The sequence below is a fragment of the Phalacrocorax carbo genome, chromosome 4, assembly GCF_963921805.1.
Source record: "Phalacrocorax carbo chromosome 4, bPhaCar2.1, whole genome shotgun sequence".
In the NCBI taxonomy this organism is placed as follows: domain Eukaryota; kingdom Metazoa; phylum Chordata; class Aves; order Suliformes; family Phalacrocoracidae; genus Phalacrocorax; species Phalacrocorax carbo.
In genome coordinates, this window is record NC_087516.1 from 82,956,116 (window position 1) to 82,966,375 (window position 10,260).

Genomic DNA, 10,260 nt, shown 5'->3' on the forward strand with positions numbered 1-10,260 from the left:
TAAACATAAGCTAGAAGTTCCGTTCCAAGCAAGTTTACATCAACTTAACAATCAAAAGCTAAATTAGGGTCCAACTAGTCCATTACTTAAGTTCCACAAACCTTTGCAGTCAACTTCAAGAAGCTGCTAATGAAAAAGTAGTTAATATGAGAAAAACACTGTTTTGTCTTTAAGTTACATTCAGTCTCTACAAAAGTGGTAACAAAATTACTGCCTACCTGCAGCTAACAAATATTTAACGAGCTCCAAATGACCCTCTTGAGCAGCCTCCATCAAAGGTGTGGAACAACCAAGTTCTATGTCAGCTCCTGCTTTAATAAGAAAATCGGCAACCTCCAAAAAACCTCCACAGCAAGCCAGAGTTAATGCGGTTTCTTGCGTCTCCTCTGTTTGAGCATTGATGTTCGCTCCTTAAAACCAAACACATCAGAAAACACTAGTTACTGAAACCAGTACCAGCAACAAAGCTGTTTCCTGATGCACAAGGCATCTTCTTATTACATATCTCATTTTGAGAGCTGCAGAAATTTTCTTCTGAAGTCAGAGTGTATCTAACTAAAATATTTCAACTTTAGTTAACTACTTTGGAAATCCCTCTGAGGACCTCAAAGCACTCTCTACAGCTTTTCAGCAACAACACCGTCTCAAGACAGGCCAAGGCCATCATGCAGAGGGCAAGTTACCCACGTTCGCTGTTCACTATTTGGCGTCTGTCTGAAAAACACAATCCTGTTCTGAAAAACAATTCAGAATGACCATTTACAAATTAAATGAGTAGAGAGCTAGAGCACAAGTCTGATGAGGAGTGGCTGAGGGAGTTGGGGCTGTTTAGTCTGGAGAAGAGGAGGCTGAGGGGAGACCTTATCGCTCTCCACTACTTCCTGAAAGGAGGTTGTAGCGAGGTGCGGGTTGGTCTCTTCTCCCAGGGAACAAGCAATAGGACAAGAGGAAATGGTATCAAGTTGTGCCAAGGGAGATTCACATTGGATACGAAGAGTTTCTTCACTGAAAGGTTTGTCAAGTGTGGGAACAGGCTGTCCAGGGCAGCGGTTGAGTCACCATCCCAGGAAGTATTTAGAAGTCACATAGATGTGGCGCTTAGGGGCATGGTTTAGCGGTGGGCTCGGCAGTGCTGGGTTGATGGTCTTACAGGACTTTCCCAACCTAAATGATTCTATGATCCTACATTTTGCTTGGGAAAAAAAAAAACCACCACCAAAAAACAAACAGACAATCCCCACCAACTGCTGCAAAAAGGGTGAAGGGAGTCATAAGCTGTTGAAGAAGGAAACAGAAGTTACAGTAACTTAGCTCACCCCCAACATATGCGGATGCCTATTGCATTACAGCCCTCTGAAGACACTGCAATAGTTACCTTGACCAAGTAACAGTGCCACCATCTCTTCATGGCCTTCTCTAGCTGCTTCCATTAGCGGTGTGTACCCTTCATCATTCACCTCTTCCAAGTTAGCTCCACGTTCAATTAACAAAGCTGCCAATTCGACATGCCCGCCACAGGCTGCCAAAGTCAATGGAGACTCAAAAGAGTCAGCAGGCATGTTCACCTGAGCCCCGCTGTCAAGAAGTAGTCTTGCCACTTCCACATGGCCATCCTAGGAATTAAAAAAACCAAGATCAAAGAAACATCAAAACAGAAAAACTGCTCCTCTTCTCCAAAGGTTTAAGTAGCCACCCACTCAAATTCCCTCAAAAGACACAGAAAGCAACGAGTAAAGAAGTCCAAAAATCTAATGAAACTTGCTTAATAGTTGTCCTCTATGTTTTTTTAAGTATTTGGATAAAGGCTAAAGATGTACTATTAAATAGGCACCCGAACAAACTTCAGGCATGTTTTACTTAATATGTTCAATTCAAAACTACAAACCTTGTGAATCACACATCAAACCTTCCTGCCGATGGTGTAAGTAACAAGCTGGTCACCTTCTTCCTACCAGACTGAAGTTCAAGTGTTTGAGGTCAGCTTAGTTAGGGGCAAAAAACAACGTAAAACCATTTCACTGCTCAATTTAATAGCAGAGGCAGGACTTACTTTCACCCTCCAAGAGAAAAACCAAAACAAAGCCATTTGTCAGGGGTTCCTCATACATCACAGGAGCCACCTGAACTACAGCCTTCCCTTGGCAGGATCTTGGCAAGGTTTTCCAGACACCATTATCATGCTGTCAAACTCGTTTTACCGAAACGTAACTCTCAAGTTTGATTTCTTCCTTTAGAAACAAAGAAAATATTTGAGCATATGATCTTAGTCATCATTTTAGTGTGCCATAAACGCAGGAACTATTTGAAGTGGCTTTTCAGCTACATGTTTACTCTGGAGGCCTGACAGTGATGTATCCAACTGCCATTCAACTCTGCTCTTGTTTAGACAGGAGCAGAGGCCAGCTTGGTCACTGCAGTCCAACAACAGCACAAACTCTCCAAACTGGTTTTTGCCGTGAGGAAATTGCCATCATTCCAACTTGGAGTAACCGTCACGGGAAGAGGTCCGGCTTACAAAACACAGGAGGGCCGCACAGAAAAACTGGCGGCTTACCAGGAACACAAGGCTATCCCCCAAGGTTGTCACTGAACCAAGTAAGTACATCTTGACCTCAGATTAACTAGTAAGAGGCAGCAAATCGCAGCTCTTGCCATCCTCGCTAAGTTAGAAACCACAACGCCGAAACGCTCTTTTCCAGACAAAATGCGAAACTACATCTGGCATTTTTACACTTAATTTTCTTCAGTGTTTTATACCTTCTTCCAACATCTATAGGGAGCAAGACACGATTTCCTCTCAGAAAATTATCTAGGCCATTAACTAGGACATATTCACCTTTTGTATGAAATGACAATACTATTCTAGGGAAAATTTTCCAACAAGACTCCACAAAGCATCTTTCCTCAGGGACATGCAGAGACAGTGCCTCAACCATCAGGCTCTGGCAAGACGGCTCACTAATGATCCCTGATTCACAAGTACAGCAAACAGCAGTGTAAAGGTATACTTCAAAGGTTCTTATATGGGCCAAGCGCCTTGAGAAGAACTGCTGGTATTTAACCACACAAATTTTAACCTTGCTTTAACAAACCTTGCAATGGGGCGGTGCTTTTCAGCCCTTCTACAAGAGCTAGAAAAAGCCTCGTAACTGCTATTAGATCACAAAAAGTTGTCTGACCCATCCGCACAAGCGCACCAGGTGTATTTTGAAGATCAACCCCTGTGGGCAATCTGCAGTCAACCCTCACTGTGAAGATCAGGTTACCTGAGTAAGAGGAAGTGCAAACTAGACAAACCTGCTTTTTGCTCCCACAAGGCAAGTCACATTGTCCAACAACTCATTTCCATTAAACCAGTGTTAACTGCTGTCTACAAAAAAAGCTCTCCATCAGAAGTCTTCCCTAACACCTTGCAGGACAAGGTTTAAAGTCTCACTGGCTTTTATGGAAGCACTATGCCACAGATTAACAGTTCTGCAGCGTATATTCAAGTTCAATGCTATTCTAGATAAGATAGTTTTCTTCTGCTTACTGAAGAGCAATAACTGTAGCAAGGTGAAGAAGGCTTACTCCACGAAACACCAGTTTTCCCTGCCTTTGCAGTCTGATCTGTCAAACAGCCACCCTGATGAGAAAGCTACCGCAACACTGCATGAGATAATTTTATCATCACCCTCCAGGGAACTCGCTGCGAGGACAGCACCCATGATGTTTATATGGCTAATCTATTAAGATTTCCAAGTGCGATAACAGCTGAAGTCCTGTTTATCTTCTTGCCTTTTTTTTCTAATGACTTCTTGAGAAGTATTAATGGCTTCTGTTAATGGATTCCCCTATCTGAAACCATTAACTTCCTTGAAAAGACACAACTGGCTGATTTTAGAACCATTACAGTTATTTCAGGAAAGGGAAGACTAAATAAGGATTTGCAGCACTCCTCTATGTGAATCCACAGATTCACAATGTGATGCTACGCGAGGCTCATGATGTGAAAAGCCCAGCCACGAGAAATCTCGTTAGAGAGGAGGGTAAAAGGAAACTAAGAGAAAAGGTTTTAGTTTTATGTTTAAGTTCCACATTGAGATGAAGGATTTGGAATACCTTGGCATAAGGCATAAACAAACTACTGACCTACCTAGGCATGCTGCAGCTAGGTACCTTAAGTAGTAGAGGAAACCTCTGCAGTAAGCATCGCACAAGAGCCTACTGCAATTCAGGGTCACAAAGTGAACCGGGGTGTGTGTGGGGGGGGGGGGTGGGGGGGGGGGGTATGCGTGTCTAAAAATGGAGCCTAATTCTGCTCCATTTCGTTTCATTTTAACTTCTCCTGCAAGAGAAGTTTCAAACGGGTCTCAGTACTCGGAACACAAACTGACACCTGCTAGGTTTTTCATCCTGCTAGGTTTCCTCTGCCAAGCCTGAGTATAGTGCAGGGTTAATAAACTCACGGCAATGCACTCACTTCTCTGAGAGGGGGTACCAGAGTCGAAATAATTCTTCAGGAGAAATGAAGGGAATTAATGGGCACATTTACTCCATCATCCAAAGGTATCTCTAAACGAAAAGGCCAAACCAATTGAATCCTATTACCTGAGGTAGTATGTAGGAAATAAATTTCAAATAGGGTATGTGCTTAAAAAAAAGGTGCAGCTGTATGAGACTACATAGCTGTTCAAGCCTAACAGTACTTCAAACAGAAAAACTATCTCAAGACATTGATTTCGGAAGTTTTCTTCACCACAAAAGCCTGGAATAATCTCAAGTCTGGCACCAATTATACCATTCCAGCATTAAAATGTATCCATACCTAACCTTTTCAAGGGAAAGCTTCACATATATTTGTGTTCAACGGCAAAAAATTACTATCTGAAAGTCACAGTTGTTCTCAGAATCTTACTTAATTTTATAAAAAGGTCATCTACTCCACGCTGTCATTTTACAATTGCCCCAGACGGGCAACATCAAAGCACTCTTATTACTAATGAGTTAACAATTTCTCCTTCCATTTCCTAGTTGCTTCCCAAACAGCTCTGATCCTGCGTTTTCAAGGAGCACGTGGCTACGCGAACCACAGTGAAACAAGTTGCACAAGCACACCTAAACCACCTACACTGAAAGAACTTAACTTACAAACTCCTTAAACATGACACAGGTACGTTAAATACCTCCCACAGCCAGGTTAGGACCATATTCACCAACTTTGTTTAGCATATCAGAATTGTTAAAGGCATTTCAACAACCACTGAGAATCTTCCACTTAAAAGTGATTTATTTCGGAGATTCCCACATAAAGGATTTTACCATCGTAAACTCAAAGCTGCTCACCAGAAGCCTGCAAAACTACACAGACCAAATAAAAATAAAAGTCCTATTCAAATAAATGAGTGTTTTTACTTTCGGCTATATCTCCAAGACCTTCATTTCTCTGAACTGAGATCACGAAAATACCTGTTTCAAACCAGTCCTCTATGATTATCAGCAGGGCAAAAAGCAAAAAGCAAGTGACATAGCAACACAATGAGAGATTCAGCCTCCGGCAGCTGCTTTGGGACAATGAGCACGGCCTTACTCACTGACACCTGCAGCTTCAGAAAACTAAGTAAGTACAGTTGGACATACAGAAACCTACTTATTCAAGGGATGGGTTAACAGAGCTCTTGGGCTAATGCTCTCGTGATGCAAGTTTTAGCCAATGTCTAAGAAATCAAGTGCTTTGTCAGCACGAGAGAAACGAGTTCAATTTTACTGTTTTACTAAGTACTATTTTTCCACGAGATATTTCCCCCTCCAATTTCTTCTGCAAAGGGCCATCAAGTACGCAGGAGAACCAAAACATCACAGTCAGGTTCTGTACCAGAAGGAAACCAAACGGATCGCTTTGTTCACCTTCAGGTAGCAGAGAGACAGTGCATATACCTCACTGCTTGAACCGCACATCTCTTACCATGCAAGCCTCCATGAGAGCAGTATGCATTTCATCTGTCTTGTGTTCCTGGTCTGCACCAGCTTCCAGCAGAAATCTCACCATTTCTAGATGGCCTGTATGGAGAAAACATTTAACAGATAAAAATGACTTTAGAAAGCACATTTCACAAGTCATAAAGAGTCTAGCGTACGTTAACAAAGGTAATAGAAGGCAATGTTACAACACAAAAAAAAACCCCATGAAACACTCTTGAAAGGCATGTTCATATCTGTAAATTCGATGTGCACAAAAGCTTAACCATGTAGTTACTATAAACGCAAGCCGATTCACTTAGTTTCTAAAATCACGTCTGCACTACATACGTTCCTTGAGGTGACATTAGAGCAGGGTAGTGCACCCACCAGAAGCTTTACTAGGGTTATTTTTTTTGGTGCAAAGATATTTGCATTTCGTTCAGCTCAGAAAGCTGGGGTTTTTGTTGGGGGTCAGGTTTTCTCCTTTACTTGCTTGATATTAAGGTTTTAGGTTTCTGTTTTTATAAATGACATTGTAACCAGTCCCCGAGCTCACACCGACCCTCAGAGCATAACACACACGAAGCAGATAGACCCTCGCGCTTCCAAGCATACCCTTAGGAGTTTGGTCATCTATAGGAATCCTCCCAAGACAAGGAGAGCTAACAGCTATTTGAAAGTATTTGCTCTCAACCACTCCATGAATTCATGGCCATAGTTCACTGAGTCCTGTACGCGTGCCAAGCACAGCCAACCTCGCTACACAGTCGTGACCAACACAATACGCAAGCATATAAAACCAAGGCAAAGGAAAAAAAAAAAACCTGCTGTTTCGTAACTCAGCATGACCACGGCTAAAACCTAGAACTAGAACTCCACCTCACAATACCATGAATAGCACAGATATGGACAAGTATGGGGCTACATTGCTTTTTCACCCTTCCCCCGTTATTTGGCAGAAGTTAGTGACCTCCTTGGTCCCAAATATCACATGTCATTCTACTACAGGAAGCAAGCAGCATGAGAAAATCAGGACCTTATTTTTATGCCCTGAACATGAGATTTAGAGCAACACAGAAATGCACTAAAGACGACAAATCATATATGGATATGGTGAAAAACATAAAAGCCTGAATATCTTCACTTCTGTCCCATACATTGCAGTGAACAACTGACTTAAGCACAGACTTCTAGTTTTTCATCTCTGCTTTCTGACCTCCCTTCAGGATTGAGAACCCAGGCACATTTTCTCAGGGAGGGAATGTTTTGGGGTCCCGCTCCCCTCTTTCAAACACAGGCTTTGATCTGACAGCCACCACTGAAGAAAATTACCCGTGGCTTATGAGAGTGTTCAGCAACAGTGAATCAAGGATTTATCAAGGCAGATTAAAGAAACATAAATGAAAGACTACAACCATCTTCTAGTGAGGTGCCACAGAAGTTCCTCTCAATTACTCTGCAATGCCAAGAGCCACTCTAATAGCTCTAATAAAGCATATCCTAAGTGACTATAACAGCAACTGCTCAGCTGTGTGAACGCATTTAGCCTCTTAATTAAACATCTTCATCCCTTGCTTGGGTGATGCAAGATAGCTGCCTAATACTCTAAGGGAGGCAAGAAAGGCCTATTGCCTAAGCACTGGCACCTGAAAGGCAAAGCCCTAGATTTTGCATGTTTTCCAAGTGCTAAGTCCGTAATTACTTTCTGTATCTGAGCAGGGCATATTTTGTATAATATAGCTACAATACAGAAAGTTTACCATACTTAGTCTGTGATAAAGCATAATAGTTCCTCATCTTCTAACTCATTTAATAGAGAACCTTTTAAAGCATCATAGAAAAGGTTTGTATCTTGATACTTACACTCTCCACACTGACCATCATTTCTACATATGGCACATACATGTTATGTGGTATCAGAGCCAGGATTAGAGCATCAGAAAGTATTTATTCACAGCCTTGGAATTAATTTTGTCCTGGGCAGCAAGGCTGAACAAATACATGTTTAAAAAGACTTTTCACTCTGTCACACTTTTCCACACTTGTTAGACCTTTGTAACAAGTGTGCTATGTGGTACTATACCTTTGTAGCAAGCCAGCGTAAGTGCGCTCTCCTTAAATTCATTGGAATGCGTATTGATGCCTGCTCCATTCTCTAACAGCACTCTGGCCACTTCCACGTGGCCGGCACTTCCTGCTTCCATCAGAGGAGTGTGACCATTCTCGTTATGGTCCTCAATACTAGCGCCCGATTCCAGCAGTACTTTCACAACATCAACGTAGCCTCCAGCACAGGCATATGTAAGGGCTGTATTGCCTAAAGACAGAAGAGAAAGAGGTTTGAAAACAGAAATTGATAGCGTTTTTACACCGGGAACGTCAACTTACGTTCCATTTCATCACTTTGACCTGGCAACCTTACGGAACAGGGTTTTTTCAAGCTACAGACCAAGACCTAGGGACAGGGAAAAAAGCTAGCAACTGCACAAAGCAGCTCAGTGCTGACAGACTCAAGATCTCCACATGCCTGGTGACTGTATGATGTGCTTCTCTTCCCACTTCCACCCCGACTAACCCCAGCTTCCGTCACAAAAACCCATCCCTTCTCCTGTTCATCGGCAAGAATGTACTACGCTGTAAGAGGAAAGTTCAAAATAAGGAGCGCAATGAACTGCTGCTTCTAAATCAAGTCTTGAACACCCCTACAAGGCTAATTCAAAAATGCTCACAGTCTTTACAAGGAAATCAAAACAACCTCCGTGGAAAAAAACCAAAAACATGTAACTGCCCAAGAGAGTCAAAAAAATCCTCCTTTATGAAAAATAACTTGAAAACAATTGAAGGTCAAAGCAGCTTTACTACTCAGAAATACTCGACTTTAAAAAAAAAAAAAAAAAAAAAACCAAAAAACAAAAGAAGTGTTTTCTGGTATCCCAGCTTTCCTGGGTCAGTACCCCATTTGTCAGCGAGTGCTGACCACACACAGTCTCTCCACTTTGAGGCCACACAGACTAAGAAGATTTCCGAGTTTGGTCACTTCAACACAAATGCCTACCAAACTACCATGGAAAAGCAGGGACGGGGGGTTACTAATTGACCTTTTCCACCTTTGTATGACCGCAACCAGTCATTTACAGCTTCATGCATAAAATGCAAAAGCTAAATAGTAAAACCATGAGGAAACATTCTGCATTGCTTGGCTAAGAGCCATTCTTCCCAAATTTTCACACAAAGTTCCCTGCACACTGCCAATCTCAGCTTTTCAGTAGTTTAGAACAAGCTCTAATGCTCTTATTTACCTGTTGATGACTGTGCATTCACATCAGCCCCGTGAGCTAGCAGCAACTTGACAATTTTGACGTGTCCACCATTAGCAGCAGCCATTAAAGGTGTTATGTCTCCTTTAATACCACGGTCCTCCACATTAGCATGCATCGCCAGGAGAACCTGTGAACAGAAGGGCCATCAACAACACTGGCAAGTGACAACTCAGCATGTCGAGATGGCTGAAAAGCTACACAAAGCCCCCACCTTCACCAACACAGTTTTCTGTGAGAAACACTCAGAGAAGGAAACACAAAGAATGCAGAGCAACACTCAGTTTACGTACAAGTCTGCATCTACCAGGTAACTGACATTTTCCACTACCGTAACACCGCCTTGCAGGTGCATAAGGCTGGAATACATTAATTCAACACTTGCTTTTGTACAATACACACATACTGAGAACAGCTAGGAAACCAACCTGCGCAAGCTCATAATATCCTGCTGAGCAGGCTAAACAAAGGAGGCTTTCCCCTTCTTCTGTATGCTCGTTCACACTCCGTCCTTCAATTAGCAACTTCCGCACAGCATTTACATCTCCTTCTGAACAAGCCTCTGCCAAGCTGCGGCTAATAAAATAGAAAACGTTTAAAAGTGGAAATGGACTATGCTTGAAATGCTTGCTCGAAGCGCAGAGTAGAAATTCAACCCGCCACAAGGATGCAGTTGACAAAAAAGGAAACACAATTTCAAAAAGTGCCAACTGCTAATTAAAGAGGTGCCATGTTTACACTTGAGGGTTTCCACAGACGTTTTCTGAGACCTCAGTAGCATGCATGCTCAACCACGCCTGTTACTAGTTTTTAGCAGGAGTTTACAAGAGAAACATCTGCAGGATGACCACTTAGGTTACCAAATTCTGCATTACATACTACTGAAGCCGAAAACATGTGGAGAGAAGACCTGACCGTGGACCCGATTTACTGTCTTGGCACCATACATGCAGCACGATGTTATGCCCTACAGAAGCACAAAACTGTTTTTGGTAATCATTTA

The 10,260-nt window shown here is 42.3% G+C and overlaps 1 protein-coding gene across 6 annotated transcripts in view; it reads right to left on the reverse strand.

Annotated features, from left to right (window-relative positions):
• The window catches only part of ANKRD17 (ankyrin repeat domain 17), a 93,757-nt gene that overhangs the window by 36,710 nt on the left and 46,787 nt on the right, over positions 1-10,260 (reverse strand). For all 6 annotated transcript variants that reach the window (XM_064450735.1, XM_064450734.1, XM_064450733.1 and 3 more), the window contains exons 4-9: positions 9,686-9,833; positions 9,240-9,387; positions 8,024-8,257; positions 5,945-6,039; positions 1,376-1,613; positions 219-410 (exon numbers count right to left, since the gene is read on the reverse strand). In XM_064450735.1, the coding sequence (XP_064306805.1) occupies positions 219-410; positions 1,376-1,613; positions 5,945-6,039; positions 8,024-8,257; positions 9,240-9,387; positions 9,686-9,833 (1,055 nt within the window). The remainder of the gene's footprint in view (positions 1-218; positions 411-1,375; positions 1,614-5,944; positions 6,040-8,023; positions 8,258-9,239; positions 9,388-9,685; positions 9,834-10,260) is intronic.